The following is a 17,218-nucleotide window of genomic DNA, read 5'->3' on the forward strand; positions in this document are numbered from 1 at the left end:
CAGAGCAGAGCTGCTCCAGCCCTGCAGCACCTTTGTGGCCCCCTGGCAATCCCATCTGAGGGAGGTCTTTGCTGCTGCATGTGTTGTGAAAGCCCTGAGATGCTTCAGGGCAGGCTGGCAACGTGTGGGTAAAAAAATAGCTCAATGTTAGAATGATGTAGGGAGACAGAGGGAGGTGGGAAAGCTTTACACCTTGGTCACCCAGAAGATGGTGTTCCCACAAAGACTCAAGCTGCCCTGAAGTTTCCTTTGCCAGCACATCTATTAGATCCCTCTGTCACACAGGATTTCTCCCCCATGCACTGGGGAAAGGAGAGCAGTTCATTACTGGGCTGCCACAGAAGGGAATGAACTCAGGGAGATGCCACCAGGCTGTGAAGTGAAACTGGTGTAACTGATGGCTCCAAAATCTGGTTCCTTATCACCTATTGCCTTTTCTTGCTGACTGGCTGCTTGCAGCAGCGCTGTTGGATAATGACAAAGTAAGTTCTGATTCCCTGCGATGTTAGGCCTTTATGCATTTCCTATTTGCATGCACATTGTGATGTCCAGTAAGGACAGGAGATAAAACCAGCAGTAGCTGGTGTAGGGGTAAGGAGATAGTTACGTAAAGTGCTCTGACCTGGTGGCCATGGTACTGCAGATCCCCCGCAGAGGAGAGCTGAGATCTTGAGAGGCTTCAAAGCTAATTTGACAGATTGCTGTTTCGTAGCTTTGAATCGAAACTCTTCAGAAGAAGTAGGAAGAAAAGCTTAGGAGAACCAGGAAGACAGCCCCTTTTCTTTGTCAGATGCCACATTCACTCCACAGGCTCCGATCCCCAGCCCCTGTAGTTTAGCAGAAGCTCAGGAGGGCTTCACATCGTGCTTGCAGTCCCAGCAGGGACAGGTCCCCCTGTGCTGCAGTGATGGAACGGGAGCCTCCGCGCCTGCCTCTGCTCTCGCTGCACTGCCAAGGTGAAATGGGCCCACTGGGGCTTCTCAGTTCAGCTCTGCTGACCTGGATTTGAACTGCTGAGCTGTGACACAGCCCGCACCAATCCTGCCCGGGCAGTCCCAGGGGCAGCAGCCGTCGGGTTCGCCTCTGCCTCAAGGGGTTAAAGCTGCTGGCGGCAGGAATGGGAACTCAGGCGTTCCGGGGCTGCAAGGAATGACACAGGCTTTGGGCTGGAAGAGACCTACAAGGCGATGCAGGCAGTGTCCTGGGGCAGGAGGCTGCTTCTGGAAGGGCATTTGGGAATTGATTTGTCTCATAGGGATTGGGTTTCCCTCCTTTTCCCCGCTGGAGCTGGCGGTGGCAAGGCTGAGGTTAAGGCACCCCAAAGCCTTGAGTCACGTTTTCAGGCCAGTGGCTCTCTTCTGGGCCAGCAGAACTCCTTCCCTTCCCAGAAAGCTGCTTCACACGCCTCCAGCCCGCGGGCTTCTCTCCCAGGCGAGCTTCCCATTGTGCAGTGCTCATGGGCAAGGTGGAAACTCAGAGCCTCCCTCTGCTCACCCAGGCTGCGGCCTCTGCCACCACCATGGGGGGGGCCTTGAGGAGGCAAAGAGCCTCCTTTGATTCCAGTTGAAAAATCACAGCCAGATGGTCCATCATGGGCTTCGGCAGCCAAAGGAGCGGAGATGCTTCAGGTTCAAGGGCTTCCCGCTGCGCAGCGCACGCAGCGAGGCGGCTGTGCGGGAGCTGCTTGCTTCTCTCTTTGGTTCTGCTGGTAATGAGGGATTGATTTTCATTGCTGGGGGTTGAGGTTGGCAGGACCCGCTCTGTCTGCAGCAAAAAGAGGGGCAGATACGGGTCTTGGAGCTGAGCCCTGGTAAGTGACAAGAGATGCACCCCCCAGACCTGCCCATGGGGTTGCTCCTGCAGTTCCTTTCAGGTTTGCTGTGTTATGTGGGGATGTATCCCACTGGGATTAGGGGGAGAGCTCGGTGAGTGACCTTGGAGGAGCCACAAAGCCGATGCCAGCCTCACAGCATCATTGTTGGAGCATCTTAACACCAGCATGCAGTGGGAGGCTGTGGCTGCTCCCTTGGGTGGTGTGGTTCACCTTTAGCACGTGTGAGGACCCAAGGACTGGTGGCTGATATAAAACTGCTTGAGGACAGGCAGGAATGCTGCAGCATCCAGCCAGCCTGTGCTCTGGTTTGGGGCAGCTCAGGGTGGAGGAGCTGGGTGATGTGATGGAGCTGGAGACACCTGTGATGGAGAGAAGCAGCTGCCTGGGGCATTGAGCACCTGTGGGCACTGCACCCTGCTGCCTGCGATGGGATGTTGGTCAAGGAGCATCTCCTTTGTGCTGGGGCATGTCCAACCCCACCATGGCATCCTGGTGAGCAGGACCCTGCCCTGAGCCAGCGTAGGTGCTGTGTGACCCTGCGGGGTGCAGACCAGAGCTGGGCTGACTGCAAGGCATGGGGTTTGCCCTCCTGACCCTGAAGGCCCTGAATAGCTTCAGATTCAGGCCCAGTCTGTGCGTCTGGCATATTTCTGGCTCACTCGTCGCGCTGGTATCCAGACACGAGCCCAAAATAGCTGCAGCTCCGTTGTGCCTGCTGCAAGTCTGTGGCTAAAACCCTTGAGGGGCTCATGGTGCTGGGGGGAGAAAGGGCCCTGCTGGCTCCAAGCCTGGCCCTGGCAGGAGCAGGCACTGCGGCTGAGGGGCAGGGGGGATGCTCCTCATGCAGACCCCCCCCAGCTCAGCTGCCTGCTCCCCCCACACTCCCTGCCACAGCCAGAGGCTCCCTTGCCCATCCTGCAGCACTTCTAGTGAGGCTGCAGCCGGGGGGGACAGGGCGAGCAGATGACAGTGATTGCTTTAATAAGATGGGCTTGACCCTTCTGGAACCAGTAGAGAGGCTCCTGTCTGGGGCTGGGTTTGCCCCTGAGGGAGGCAGCACCCCCAAGGTGCTCCCGAGCACCCCAAGTGGGGCAGAGCCAGCAGTGAGTGTCCTCATCCTCCTCACCCAGCACCCTGCATTGTGTGCACGGGCCCTGGTGCCCAGCATCTTGCCATAAGGAATGATGGAGGAGAACATTCCCATCGCCAGCAGTGCTCAAGGCCAGGTTGGACACGGGCTTGGAGCAGCCTGCTCTAGTGGGAGGTGTCCCTGCTTGTTAAAATGGGATGAGCTTTAAGGTCCCTTCAACCCAAACCATTCCACGGTTCTATGGTAAGGTGCTGAACAAGTGTTTTCATGCTCCCTGTGTAGGGGTGCTCTGCAGGGCCACCCCTTGCCAGTGGCTTGGTGACAGCGTGTGTTGTCCTGCATCCCACCCCGTGTCCCTGGCTGGCAGAGAAAGGATTCTGCAGGGAAGTGACCCTCCGTGGGCATGGGGATGCTGGGCTGAGGGTGCTGGTAGCAACGCTCTTGTGGTGCCCCCCACCTGCCACCCTTTTTGCCATCAGAGGACCTCAGGCTCGAAGCTGGGGCTCGCGGGGACCCGAGTGGCCCTGGAGCATCTCAGGGATGAGCGAGCATCTCCTGCGCCGGCCGGGCATGGGCTGGGCTGGGGGAGCCCTCTCGTGGTGGCTGCGCTGAGCGGTCCGGGAGTGCGGGCTCTGCCAGCGCAGCCTCCCCCAGGGATCACGCTCCATCCTCACGGGCCCTTCGGGGAGCTGGGGACCCATCCCCGGGTCCCCGTCTGCCAGGGGTTGCTCACCCCACTGCAGAGCCAGCCTGAGGGTGGCCCTGGGAGGGGACAGGGACCTGCCCCCGTGGCCCTGCAATGGGGCAGTGAGCAGCTTGTGTGTCCCGGAGGTGGGCAAGGGACCAGTCCCATGCTGGGACAGCGAGGGGTGCCCATGGTGGGGCAGGGATGGAGCAGTGTCCTCATGCTGAGCCCTGACATAGGGCTGAGCATCTCTGTGGCGGGATGTGGGACAGGGTCCCCAGCCGGGTGAGAGCTTGGAGGGAGGGAGCTTGGTGGCACTCAACCATGTGCCATTGGGTCCGTAAGATGGGACCCTGACTCTTGATGTTATGGTTGGGATGGAGCCATCCCTTGCGGATGGGCCAGGGTGGGGTGTATGGGGTATTGGTGGGATGAAGCGGAGGGGACCACGTCCCGGAGCATCCTCCTGAGGAGATGTGTGGGGGCTCAGCCCCCCCCGGCCCCATCCCTCCCGCTCACGACGCCGGTGCCAAGCACAACCCCATCCTTTTCCAACCCTTTATTGTAAATAAGTTGTGGCATCGCAGGAGGCTGCCGGGGCCGGGGCCGGAGCCGGGCACCGCGTTGGGAACACGCGGCGGCTCCGGCTCCGCAGCACGTGCAAAGCAGGAGCTCGGGATGGGATGTGGGGGCTGGGGGGGGGGTGGTGGTGTCACCACCCCGCTGTGCGTGGCCCCTGCTGGGAATGTGGGGCTGGGGGGGGGGGTTTGATCTCTTGGCTCTGGAAGCACCGGGTGAAGCCCCTGTCCGAGCCGCTGGCACCTCCGCGGTGGCACCGCTCGACCTCACAGCGTTAAAATCGTTAAGAACCCCCCATATATATATATATATATGTGTGTGTGTGTGTGTATTAATGTCCCCAAACCCAGTGAGAACTGAAATAGAGGCGTCCCCTCGCCACGGGGACCACCCTGGCACGGTGGCCGTGACAGTGGGGACATTGTGGTGACAGTGATGGAGATGGGGGTTGCTTCAGTTTCCCCCTCCCTGTGCCTGTGTCCCTGTGTCCCCAAAGCCCATCCCACGAGGAGCTACCATTCTGTCCCACTGCCAGCACCCTGCCGTGGCAGTGCCCTGTCCTCTATCTTCTGCCACCGCAGCCAAGGCACCCATGGGTGCTGAGTGGGGCTGTCACACAGCACAGGGACCACCGTGTGCATCGACCATGGCTGGGCTTGGGGACACCCTTGGTCACCCTCTGCCTTAGTGGCAAGGGGCCCTATGGTGGGCAGGGACACTGGCCAAGGGAGCACACAGGGGGCACCCCCACTGCTATGGGCATGGGGTGTTGTCCCCCATTATCCCCTTCCTGAGTGCCACCAGCCGTGTCCCCATACACACACACTCATTGTCCCTAGAGGTGTCCCCCCATGCTGAGCATCACCAGGGCTTGAAGGGACCAGTGTGGGCCCCCGGTGCTCTGTGGTGCTGTGGCTTGGGTGGCCCTCCAGAGCCACCCCATGCAGGGTGACGTGTGCCATGGGGATGGGGTGACGCATCCCACCCCCCTCCCAGGGGGTCAGGGACACCCAGCAGGTGCTGTGCAACCGCCTGCCATGGGGCAGAGGGGGGGCATGTGCCACCCACCAAGGACCCCCGTGTGCCACCAGCCTGGGGCTCACCCTATAATCCAGGACCCCCCTCTGCTGTCACTGCCCCTCCCTCCAGCCCCAGTGCCACCAGTTTGGGGTTCATCTGCCTGAGCTGGGGACATGGAGGGGGGTCCCTGCCATAGAGGGATGCTTGTCCCCACTGCGGGGGACATCGGGGTTTCAATGGCTGGGTGGGTGCAGCCATGACATTGGGGGGGACAAATCCCCACATGGGGACACACACACACATCTGGGGGTGCAGTCCTTGCCCCCACAGACCCAGACCTGGCATCTGGGCTGGGGGGACACAACTTCCAGGCCTGGATACATTGGTACTGGGGGGCACTGGGCCTGTCCTTTGGGGGGCCCGGGAAGCTGCTGATGGGGGGCAGAGGAGGGAATGTGGGGCGGGGGGGGGGGGTGTGTGTCCCTGGTTGCCCCTGCAGGTACATTCATCCCGGTGCCACCAGCCCGGGGGGGGGGGGGGCCGGTACATTCGTGGCGGTGCGGTGGGGGTCGGGGGGGGTGGTCCCGGGTGTCCCCCCCCCCGCTCTCCTCCACGGACTCCCCGTTTAATTGCTGTTAATGAGGCGCTGGGCGGGGGGGGGGGGGGGAGCGGGGCAGAGCCGCTCTGCTCAGGCCCCCCCGGACCTGCAACACAGAAGTGGGGGTGCGTTTAGTGCGGGGCTGTGACATGGGGGGGACACATGGGGGGGGGACACTGAGCTGAAAAGAGCCAGCAACTGGGGGGGGGGGGTGGGGTGGCTGCTGCCAGTGTGTGACCCCCCCCCCCTTCCCTCCTTCAACCCCTGTCTCTTTTCAGCTGCGGGGGGCACAGAGATGGAGACAGCACGGCCGGACACACAGCGACACGGACAGACGGGCCCGGCCGGGGGGGGCTCCCACGCCGTCAGGAGACGGTGACAGTGACGGTGACGAGGAGGAGACGAGGGGGGGGCACGGTTACACTCCCTGCTGCGCCGGGTCGTACCTTCCGCGGCGGATGTTCCTTGGGGGGCGGCGGGGGGGAGAGGAGAGGAGAGGAGAGGAGAGGAGAGGAGAGGAGAGGAGAGGAGAGGAGAGGAGCGTTAGTGCCAGCCCTGGGTGTGCGGGTGGCCGTGTCCCGTCCCCCCCCAACCAGGGTCCCAGGTCCCACAGGCAGCAGACGTGTGCAGGCAGGAGAACAGGCATGGGGGCAGCAGCGCCATGGGTGACACCGGCACCCCCCCAGTGCCACATGCGGGCAGGGGCAGGGGACCAGGCAGGGACAGGGAGGTGAGGGAGCCCCCAGGGACCCACGCTGTGGGTGATGCCCAGCTCGGGGGTGTCCCCAGGACGCGGTGGCAGCGCGCAGGAGGGATGTGGCCGGTGAGGGCCGCGGAGGGGACGAGCCATGCGGCGGCTGCTTACTTAAATCCCCAGCCTGTCCCCCCTAGGACGATGGCAGCCACCAGCACGGCCCCCGCGATGGAGCCGATAATGATATTGGTGCCACTGGGACCTGTGACAGGGAGGAGGGGACAGGGACACGCATCAGTGGGGAGACAGCCCCAGTGATGGGGGGGGGGGGGGCTGGGATGGGGCAGAACCCAGTTGTGCCCAGCTGAGCTGCAGCACCAGGGTGAGGGAGACCCCTTGGGCCCCCGGGGAACGGGGGGGGGTGTCTGGGGTCACAGCGGGACGTGGGGAGCCCACCATGGGGCACACGGACCCTTGTAGCGCTCCGTCTCCCCCGTCGGCTTCGGCTCGGGGATGGGGTCGTAGACGCTGCAGTCCTTCCCCGTCCACTCCGCCCGGCAGATGCACTTGCCCTCATTGCTGCAGACCTGCGAGGGGACGGCGTCACCCCCCCCCCCCGGCCCCACCGCCTTGTGACACCCCCCGAGGGGGGGGTCCCCTTCATTCCCCCCCCCCCCCCGTGTCCCTCACCCCGTGGTCGTAGCAGATCTTCCCATCCCAGCTCCCGGGGCAGGAGCTGAAGTTAAAGGCTGTGGCTGGAAGGCATTTGCGGTCGAGACACAGCATCCCGGGCCCGCACGGGGTCCCGTCCTCCACGTAGCTCAGGTCCGAGCCGTCCACCAGCTGCACGTGGCCCCCCCTGCGCCGGCACGGGGGGAGCCGCTGACCCGGGGGGGCTCCCTCCCTTCCATGGGGGCACCCCGCGGCCATGGGGGCTCCCTCCCGTCTATGGGGGCTCCCTCCCTGCCATGGGGGCTCCCTCCTGGCCATGGGGGCTCCCTCCCGTCCATGGGGGCTCCGTCCCGGCCACTGGGGCTCCGTCCCGTCCATGGGGGCTCCCTCCCTTCCATGGGGGCACCCCGCGGCCATGGGGGCTCCGTCCCGGCCACTGGGGCTCCATCCCCGCCATGGGGGCTCCCTCCCGTCCATGGGGGCTCCCTCCCGTCCATGGGGGCTCCGTCCCGGCCACTGGGGCTCCGTCCCGTCCATGGGGGCTCCCTCCCTTCCATGGGGGCACCCCGCGGCCATGGGGGCTCCGTCCCGGCCACTGGGGCTCCATCCCCGCCATGGGGGCTCCCTCCCGTCCATGGGGGCTCCCTCCCGTCCATGGGGGCTCCCTCCCCGCCATGGGGGCTCCCTCCTGGCCATGGGGGCTCTGTCCCATCCATGGGGGCTCTGTCCCCGCCATGGGGGCTCCCTACCAGCCATGGGAGCTCCCTCCCCGCCATGGGGGCCCCCTCCCTGCCATGGGGGCTCCCTCCCCACCATGGGGGCTCCCTCCCTGCCATGGGGGCTCCCTCCCGTCCATGGGGGCTCCCTCCCAGCCATGGGGGCTCCGTCCCCACCATGGGGGCTCCCTCCCATCCATGAGGGCCCCCTCCCCGCCATGGGGGCTCGCTCCCAGCCATGGGGACTCGCTCCCGGCCAGGGGGGCTCCCTCCCTGCCATCGGGGCTCCCTCCCCGCCATGGGGGCTCTGTCCCCGCCATGGGGACACCCACCTGCAGTCCACGTAGCGGTTCTGGTGGAAGAAGGTGGTGGTGGCGACCTCTCCGCTGAGCTCCCCGAGCCGGGGGGGCCCCGAGATGTTGGCGCAGAGCAGGAAGCCGCAGAGCACGTCCCTGCCAGGCCCCCACCGTGTCAGCGGCCGGGGGGGGGCACCCGGGAGGGGACACGGGGCCGGAGGGGGTCACTCACTGCTTGTTGCACTGCAGCCAGCCCAGGCCCTCGCGCCCGCAGTTGCCCCTCTCGGTCCCCTCCACGTTGAGCTTCTCATAGCAGAAGCGCTCGGCTGAGCCTGGGGGAAGGGGGTGTCACCTGCCTGCCCCCCCCCCCCCCGTTTCCACCGTGGCAAAGCCCCCCCCCCCACCGGGGCTGACACTCACCGCGGCCCCACAGCGCGTTGCACTGCCGGTCTCTGGTCTTGCAGCGCCCGCCATAGCATCGCCCCTGCGGACATGGCCATGGAGGTGGTGCAAGGACAAGGACCCCCCCCCCCCAGTGCCAGGCACAGGGACCGGGAGCCGCGTGTGTGCAGGGGAGGGTGTTTGAGGTGCAGGGAGGGTTTGCCCATCCCATCACTGTGGGTGCGCACGTAGGAATGGGCTGCGGCTCCTGGAATACTGCTGGGATTCGGGATCCAGTGAGGGTTCACCCACCCTGGGGACCCTGGTACCCAAAGCCCGCATCCTGCACGTGTGTGGGGCTCAGTGCTGCTGCCATCCCCAACATGCGCCAGCACCAGGATGCTGGAGCCCACCGGGATGTTCCCAAACCCCATAGGGACCGTGGCCCCCTGCAGGGACATTGCTGAGCCCCACGGCCCTGTCCCACCAGCCTCACCTGCTCGTTCTCACAGAAGTAGCCATCCAGCTTGTGGAGGTTGGGGGGGCACTGTCGGGGGACACAGAAGAGGAGGGGTGATGCCCCACGGCCCCACGCGTGCCACCGCGCCTCCTGCTCCAGCTCACCTGGCTGGAGTCCCCGGTGCAGGTCTCGGGGATGTCGCACTCATTGACAGCCTCCCGGCAGGACACTCCGCGCGGCTCGTACTGCACCCGGGATGAAGCCACCACATCAGGAGCCCACCGGATCGGATCCATCCCTGCGGGATCCTGGATCATCCCCTTGCCCCTGCCCCTGCCCCTCACCTTGCAGCCCTTGCAGCAGAGCCCATCGCTGCACATGGCGTCGTGGGTCAGCGTGCACTTCTTGCAGCAGTTCCCCCCACTCTTGGCGCACTCCTGCCGGGACAGCCACCGGTGCGTCACACCGCGTCACGACATGTCACACCATGTCATGACATGTCACACGACGTCACATGTCACACCATGTCACGACATGTCATATCACGTCATGATATGTCACGACATGTCATACCATGTCATGACATGTCACACCACGTCACGACATGTCACACCACATCACACCACGTCACGACATGTCACACGACGTCACAACATGTCACACCACGTCACGACATGTCATATCACGTCATGATATGTCACGACATGTCACACCACGTCACGACATGTCACGACATGTCACACCATGTCGTGACATGTCACACCACGTCATGACATGTCGCACCATGTCACAACGTCATATCACGTCATGATATATCACGACATGTCATACCATGTCATGACATGTCACACCACATCACAACATGTCACAACACGTCACGACATGTCACACCATGTCACGACATGTCATGACATGTCACACCATGTCGTGACATGTCACACCACGTCACAACATGTCACACCACGTCACAACGTCATATCACGTCATGATATGTCACGACATGTCACAACATGTCACACCATGTCACGACATGTCACATCATGTCACATGTCACAACATGTCACACCACATCACAACATGTCACACCACGTCATGACATGTCACACCACATCATGACATGTCACACCATGTCACCACATGTCACACCAGGTCACAACGTGTCACACCACGTCACGACACGTCACACGACGTCACAACATGTCACACCACGTCACGACATGTCATATCACGTCATGATATGTCACGACATGTCACACCACGTCACGACATGTCACGACATGTCACACCACATCATGACATGTCACACCACGTCACGACATGTCACACCACGTCACGACATGTCACAACACGTCACAACATGTCACACCACGTCACAACACGTCACACGACGTCACCAGGTAACACCGGCAGCCCCGGCCCCGCTCACCGCCAGCGAGCCGCAGTCGCACTCCTCGCCCGCCTCCACGAAGCCATTGCCGCACTCTGGGGGGTCCAGGAGCTGCCAGGACCGAGTTGGGGGACACAACAGACACAGGAGATGCTGGGGGTGCCCCCGAGCCCCCCAAAAGGGCATCCTCTCCAGGGAATAGCAGGACCCCCAGAACATCCCCCGCTGGGGACACTGGGTTCGATGCTGCTGCTGTTACCTGGGACCCAGCAGGAGCCCTGGGGACCCCCAGGTCCGTCCCCAGGACATGGTTCCCCCCAGCATGAGGGGGTCCGGGGGGGGGCCGTTACCTTCAGGGGCTTGTTGAAGAGGCAGCTCCCGCCGCCGTCCTGCAGGAACTGGTTGTACTCATCGATGCTGCAGCGGGAGAACTTCCGCGGGAGGTAGTACCTGTGGGGCCGGGGGCAGCGTCACCCCCCAGTGCCGCCGGGGGGGCAGCACCACGCTGGGCCCCCGGAGCAGGGCAGGACCTTCGGCAATGCCCCCCCCAAGGGGCACCCACCCTGTGTCCTCCATGATGCAGCCCAGCCACGAGTCCGGACACCGGCAGTCGCCTGGAGGAGAGCAGAGGGGCTGGGGGGGGTGCTGCTGCCCTGCACCGCCTTGGTGGCACTTGGGGGTCCCCCCTCCCCATTGTCCCCATGGAGCCACCGGGGGGGGTGCCGGTACCTGCGGCCGTGCGGTGCTTGTTCCACATCATGCCCACGTTCTGCCCCAGCGTCTGCGCCAGCGTCACCGCCATGGCCGCCACGTTGCCGTACTGCACACGGGAGGGACCGGGGGGGGGGGGTGTCACCGGGATGATCCCCCCCCCCCATCCCCACCCTGCTTCCATGGGGGTCCCACTGCACCCACCTCATTGACCCCCCCGGCACGGGCGGGCGAGCAGATGCCCCCCACAAAAGCGGTGCCGCTGCGGCTGCTCTGGAAGGTCCGGCCCCTGCGAGGAAGAGGATGGTGGGCACCGGGGCCAGCGGCTCCCGGCGGCGGCGGGGATGCGGCGCTGCGGCGCTCACGAGAAGAGGTGGACGGTGTCGCTGTGCTCGGCCGGGCCCTCCCGCCGGTACTTCACGAACTCCGTCAGCGTCTCCAAGGAGTCTTCCCCCATGCGGATCCGGTCCTCCGAGGCCCACGTCTCCATGGCCACCAGCACGATGCGGGTGTTGAGCTGCTCCTTGTAGATCTGTGGGGACAAGGGGGACACACACACCAGTGCTGGGGGTGAAACCAGTCCCTGGGACAAAGCCATCAGGTGCCGAGGACCAACCCGGTGGGGACAATGCAGGGGGCATCGCCCTCAGGGACAAACCCATCAGGCACCAGGGATGAGCCCCCTGGGGATGAGCTCCTTGGGGAACAAACCCACCGGGTGATGGGGACAAACACCCTGGGGACCCCAAACCCCCCCAACCTCTGTGTGCCAGGGCTCCCCCAGGCCAGAGGGGCTCTCACCATGTCAGCCAGGTTGACCACGGACTTGGCGAAGTTGCTGGTGAGAACCACAGACTTGCGGAGCTGTAAGAACTAAGGGGGGGGGAACAGCAGGGGATAGGATGGCTGGGGGGGGGGGAAGCACCCCGACCCCACCAGCCCCACCAGCACTCACCAGCTGGTGGTCGTTCACCACGGCCAGCTCGATGTACTTGGTCTCGCTGTGGACCGTGTGCTGGGCTCGGCGGACCTGCCAGTGGGAGCCCGTGGCTGAGATCCGGCAGATCCGCCCGCCCAGCCCCGGCAATGGGGCTTCGGGATCCCTTTTGTGGCTGCCCATTGGGATGCATGGAGCGGGGAAGCCCCCTGGTATTGGCAGAGTTCCCCCCCCCCGAGCATCCCTGAGCCTGCAGCAGCGGCACCATCCTGCCAACACATCCCCAGCACCCACAGACCAGCCCGGCTGCACCCATGGCAGGGCCGTGTTGAGGCCAAGCCAGCACCCAGAGGCCAAGGACCGAGCATCCTTGTCCCCAGCCCCATGTCCCCGCTGTCCCCCCCCCAACCTGCCGCCGCCGCCGTAGCTTGGGTAACCCGCCCGCGACGCGCTGGCTCCACACGGGGAAGAGGCAGCCTGGAGGGAAGGGACAGAGCCGGTGGGACACGAGACCCGGCGCCACCAGCACCGCTCCTTGGGGACAGGCACCAGCGCCACAGGAAGGCTCACCCGGTTGGGAGCAGTTGGGGATGCGCTGGACCACGTGCGGTCGAAGGCCCTGCCATGGGGAGACGAGTGTCATGGGTCCCCCATGGGTGCCCCCAGCCTGCAGCCAGGGCCCTGATGCTGCAGTGTGGGAGCCGGAGCAGGCCCATGGCGGGTGCTGGGGCACTCACCTGCCCGTGCTCGACGCCCGCCTGGGGCTCGATCAGGAAGGTGGCTCTGCCGTCCGAGAAGACCCCGCTGCAAAGAGCATTGGGGGGGTAACGGGGTGCAGGGGGTGCAGCAGCCCCTGCCCCACACACCGAGGGCTGGGGAGCACTCACCTCAGGCCCTGGCAGCTGGAGAGAGCTGCGAAGGAGTGGGGCTGCCCCCGGAGCCGGCCCTGGTAGTAGCAGTGCTCCCCTGCGCCCTGCCCGAGCAGAGAGGGGGGGGCTGAGCCAGACGGACCCTGCCCTGGTCCCATCCTGCCGGTGCTGTGCGGGGTGCTGACCCCTTCACCGGCACCCCCCCTGGCTGGCGGCTCATGGGTTCACTGCCTGCCACCCTTAGGGTGTGCATGTTGCCCTGGGCATCACCCATCACCAGCACCCACTGGAGCAGCACCCCAATGCATGGGGCACCCCAGGGGCAACGGGGGGCTGCCTAAGGCCACCTGGGTAGAGATCCTGAGCTGCTGGTGGGCTCCTGATGGGTTTATGAGTGAGCCACCATGACCTCAGAACTGGCACAGAAGGGCTTGACACAGTGATAGAGCACAGCACAGCATGGCACAGGGTGATAGAGCATGGCACAGCATGGCACAGGGTGATAGCATGGCACAGGGTGATAGCATGACACAGGGTGATAGAGCACAGCACAGCATGGCACAGTGTAATAGAGCATGGCACAGGGTGATAGAGCATGGCACAGCATGGCACAGGGTGATAGAGCATGGCACAGTGTGATAGAGCATGGCACAGCATGGCACAGTGTGATAGAGCATGGCACAGCATGGCACAGGGTGATAGAGCATGGCACAGCATGACACAGTGATACAGCATGGCACAGCATGGCATGGCACAGCATGGCATGGCATGGCACAGTGTAACACGGCACGCAGCTTACCGTGCTGTGGCTGCCGTTGCTGCCCGCCCCAACGTGCCGCTCCACGTAGCGGGAGGCGAGGAGGTGGCTGCCGGGAGCAGGAAGGGGGTGAGAGGCCGAGGCGGTGGGGAGGAAGAGGAGGAAGAGGAGGAAGAGGCTGAGGGGACAGAGACAGCAGCAGCAGGGCCCTGCCTGCAGCACCCTCATCGCTCACCCACCCCCCATACACGTGGCACCACACCGGTGCGGGACCCCCAGAGGTTGGGAGGGTGCTGGCACCCCCGGATCCCTCTCCCCCCCCCGGCTCAGCAGCCAGGTGCCCCCCACCCCACTGGGACCCCCGGGGCTGCTCACTGGTTCAGCTGGAGGTCGAGGGTGAAGGCTGAGCCGAAGGCACGCACCACGAAGCTCACCCGCGCCAGATGCAGCCCCTGCGAGAGAGATGGAGCCGTCACCCCCCCACAATTAAACCACCATCAACCCCCAGACCCGCAGCCTGTAAAGGGGCGCTTTTACTTTTAACCCCCCCCAACCCAACATAAAGGAAAACGTTGCAGTTTTGCCCCCCAAATCATCCCTCCTGCAGCGCAGGGAGGGCACCCGCGCCCCACCGCCACCTCCTCGGTGCATCCTGGAGCATCCCCGCACCGCTTCGTCCGCCCTGCGGTCCCGTCATTCCTGACCTAATTCCTGCCGGCAGCACCAGGGCTGCGCTCTGCGGCGCCCGCCCGAGACCCGGCAAACTCGGCGCAGGGGTGAGGGTCCGCCACCGGCAGCGCATCCCTCGGGAACGCCGGTACCGAGGGGAAATGGCGGCCAAGGAGAACCCAAACCGTTCCCGGGGAGCCCCCTCCCCTCGCTGGGGGCGGTGACACGGGCACAAGGACACATTCGCCGCCGCACAGCACCGCAGGGAGCGGGGGGGGATGTCCCAAGCCAAGACCGTGCCCATGCGGTCGGGCAGGAGGCCACAGGGGCTCCCCAGGGAGCCGGCCCCGGGGGTCCCCACAACCCCGCTCCAACGCCTCCTCCGGTGCCGCCGGTGGCGTCCTCCCGGCGTCCGGTGGCTTCCCTCAACTCCGGGTTTAAAGCGCGACTGCGGCGGCGGCTCCTCAAGGTTCCCCCTTTTATCCGGCAGGGATGCGGGGATCGATGCGCGCCGCCGCCGCCTTGAGAGCACCGAACCCGATGGGCTCCGATGGGAGGCGGGTGCCGGCACCGAAACACCGACAGCACCGGGGGGGGGGCACCGGCCGCAGCAAGCCCGGGGCGGGGGGGAACGGCTGCGGTTGGGGGTCAGCACCGGGTGGCCTCGCTCGTCCTTCCCGGACCCATGAGCCCGTTCACGCTGCAGGATTCCTGCCCGCTCCCATTTCATCTCTCCCAGTGCCCGCACGCGCCGGTATCCAGGTTTAATGGGATTTCATGGCACACATCCGTGCAGGGGTAGGGGAAGGCAGTGGTGCGGAGTCCAAGGGGACGAAGGCTCCGGTTTCGGATGCTGGGGCCCATGCACATGCTGGGGTGCAGCCGGGTTGGTGACAGCAGCTCCCCGGGGACCTGCCCACCCAGCCGGGGACCCCAGAGGGAGCGGATGGAGGGGGGTTGTGGTTCACTTACAGGGCCTCCTCCTCCTCCTCCAGGCTCATTCCTGACCCTGGTGTCCAGCTGGTGCCTCTGGACCTCCCCTCCCGAGCTGTGCCCCACCAGCCTGCTGGGGTGGGTGATCTGGGAGGCGACCCTCCCGTCCTGCCATCCGGACCGGGGGAGCCTCCGCTGCAGCGAGGGGGCCTGCGCGGCGGGACCTGCGGCCAGGGGACACGTTGGGGTGGCCCCAGGGAGGGCTGGGGGCACCGCTGAGGGCTGGGGACAGGGAGGGCTGGGGATGAGGAGGGATGGGACGGGGTCAGGGGGTGACCCAAGGCTGGCACTGCATCCCAAAAGGGACGCCCATATCCTGGTGGGATGCTCAGGGGACATAGAGGGGGTCGTGGGGACATGTCCCAGGCTGGAGGGTGTGTGTGGGGGCACTCAGGTATGGGCGCATCCCAGAAGGATGGGCTGGGGGGGTGCCCAGGAGAGTGGGGGACCAATTATGGGCACACATCTGGGAGGAGAAGCTCAGGGAGCCTCAGATGTCCTGGAGGGGACACCCAGGGGGCACGGGTGGCTGCTGAAGTGACACAGAGCAAGCAGGGATTTGGGGGGGGGGAGGGGGGCAGGGACCCATTGCACCTGGAGGAAGGTGGGGTCAGGGCACAGCAGCACATCCTGGAGGGGACGTCCAGGGGACAGGGAGGGCCGGGATGGGGACACCTCTGAAGGTGTTCAGGTGTCCATAGGGACACATCCCAGGGGGAGATGGAGGCTGGTGGGGCGACACTTCATGCAGGGGACACGGGGGGGACTTGTGGGGGGACATCTCCTGAGGGGATGTGGAGGGCCTCGATGGAGGCACCCCGCAGAGGGGACACTGAAGGGACGGGAGGGCTGGTGCAGGGACACCTCCATAGGGGACACCAAGGGGACACCAGAGATCTGCTATGGGGGCACATCCCAAGGGGACACCGAGAGCCGCTATGGGGACATCTGCTGAGGGGCGGGCACCCGGGGGACAGGGAAGCCGCTGTGGGGACACGGGGTCTGCTCTGGGGACACCTCCGGCGGGGGCGGCGATGGGGACAGCTCCGCAGGGGACACGGGGCCGGCTCGGGGACACGTCCCGGCTCGGGGGACAAGCGGAGGCCCGGCAGCGGGGTCCGGGGTTGCAGGTGCGGGGCCGGTGGCTGCGGGAGCCGGGGCGGGGGGGGGGGGGGGGTTCGGGCCCGGCCCCTCCCGGGGCGCTGCGGGGCGGCGCTGCGGAAAAATGTGTCGATGCAGCGAAAAAACCGCATCGGCGGCGGCGGGGCCGGGACCGGGGCTGGGACCGGAGCGATGCCGAGGCCGGAGGGAGGATGCCGGATGCGGGGACCGGGACCTACCTGCCCGCGGGGCGACCGAGAGGAGCAGGGCGAGCAGCCAGCCCCGCAGCGGGCTCATGGCTCCTTCATAATCCGAGCGCGGCCGCACCGGGCCCGCGGAGCCGGGGACCGTCCCGCCCGTCCCCCCGCCCCGGGCCGGGCAGGGAGCGGCCACCGGGCCCGGGAGCACCGCCCCTGCCCCCCCCCCAGCCCCCCCCCCCCCCCCCCCCAAACCTCCCTCCCTGCACGCGCACACGGCACCGGGCCCGGCACCGGCCGCCGGCAGCGGCACCGGCAGCGCCCGCCCCGGGCCCGCCCCGCCCCGCCCGGTTCCGGCCCTCCCCTCCCCCCCCCCCCCCCCCCAGCCCCGGCTGCCGCAGCGCCCCTGGCACCCCCCCGGCTTTGCAGCACCGGAGCCCCGGCCGGGGTCACCCCCCCCCCCCCCCCCGTGTTCGTGCCCCCAGCATCCAGCCCCCCGCCGGGACTGGAGCGCAGCAGCCGGTACCCGACCCCCCCCAGTGCAGCACAGCACCACGGGTACCGGGTACCCC

The 17,218-nt window shown here is 65.7% G+C and overlaps 1 protein-coding gene across 2 annotated transcripts; it reads right to left on the reverse strand.

The window, feature by feature from the left end:
• Positions 1–5,231: 5,231 nt before the first annotated feature.
• Positions 5,232–16,877, reverse strand: ADAM11 (ADAM metallopeptidase domain 11). 2 transcript variants are annotated; one of them, XM_062629965.1, is made up of 26 exons: positions 16,689–16,877; positions 15,328–15,512; positions 14,062–14,138; positions 13,729–13,795; positions 12,948–13,033; positions 12,798–12,864; positions 12,631–12,679; positions 12,470–12,537; positions 12,079–12,153; positions 11,925–11,996; positions 11,489–11,655; positions 11,328–11,412; positions 11,142–11,232; positions 10,975–11,026; positions 10,763–10,862; positions 10,452–10,523; positions 9,370–9,462; positions 9,190–9,270; positions 9,062–9,112; positions 8,605–8,668; positions 8,417–8,516; positions 8,221–8,340; positions 7,191–7,359; positions 6,973–7,087; positions 6,253–6,270; positions 5,232–5,912 (listed from the first exon to the last, which is right to left on the reverse strand). In XM_062629965.1, the coding sequence occupies exons 1-26, from the start codon at positions 16,744–16,746 to the stop codon at positions 5,293–5,295; spliced, it is 2,802 nt and encodes a 933-aa protein (XP_062485949.1). In that variant the 5' UTR covers positions 16,747–16,877; the 3' UTR covers positions 5,232–5,292. The 2 variants fall into 2 exon arrangements, with proteins under 2 accessions (XP_062485949.1, XP_062485950.1); XM_062629966.1 differs by adding an exon at positions 6,672–6,762 and having other exon boundaries at positions 5,768–6,270; positions 16,689–16,876.
• Positions 16,878–17,218: the final 341 nt, after the last annotated feature.

This window comes from Pezoporus occidentalis, unplaced genomic scaffold (assembly GCF_034315485.1).
Source record: "Pezoporus occidentalis ecotype Australia unplaced genomic scaffold, CSIRO_AGI_Poc_V1 ctg344, whole genome shotgun sequence".
NCBI classification, from domain to species: Eukaryota; Metazoa; Chordata; class Aves; order Psittaciformes; family Psittacidae; genus Pezoporus; species Pezoporus occidentalis.

What these genes read in the sequence shown, in the direction of transcription:
- ADAM11 (XM_062629965.1), bottom strand. Translation starts at nt 16,746, where the DNA reads ATGAGCCCGCTGCGGGGCTGGCTGCTCGCCCTGCTCCTCTCGGTCGCC. An exon ending in CCCCAACTGCTCCCAACCGG is followed by an intron (nt 12,538 to 12,630) that starts GTGAGCCTTCCT and finishes CCTTCCCTCCAG; the next exon opens with GCTGCCTCTTCCCCGTGTGG. An exon ending in CAAGCACCGCACGGCCGCAG is followed by an intron (nt 11,027 to 11,141) that starts GTACCGGCACCC and finishes GCTCTCCTCCAG; the next exon opens with GCGACTGCCGGTGTCCGGAC.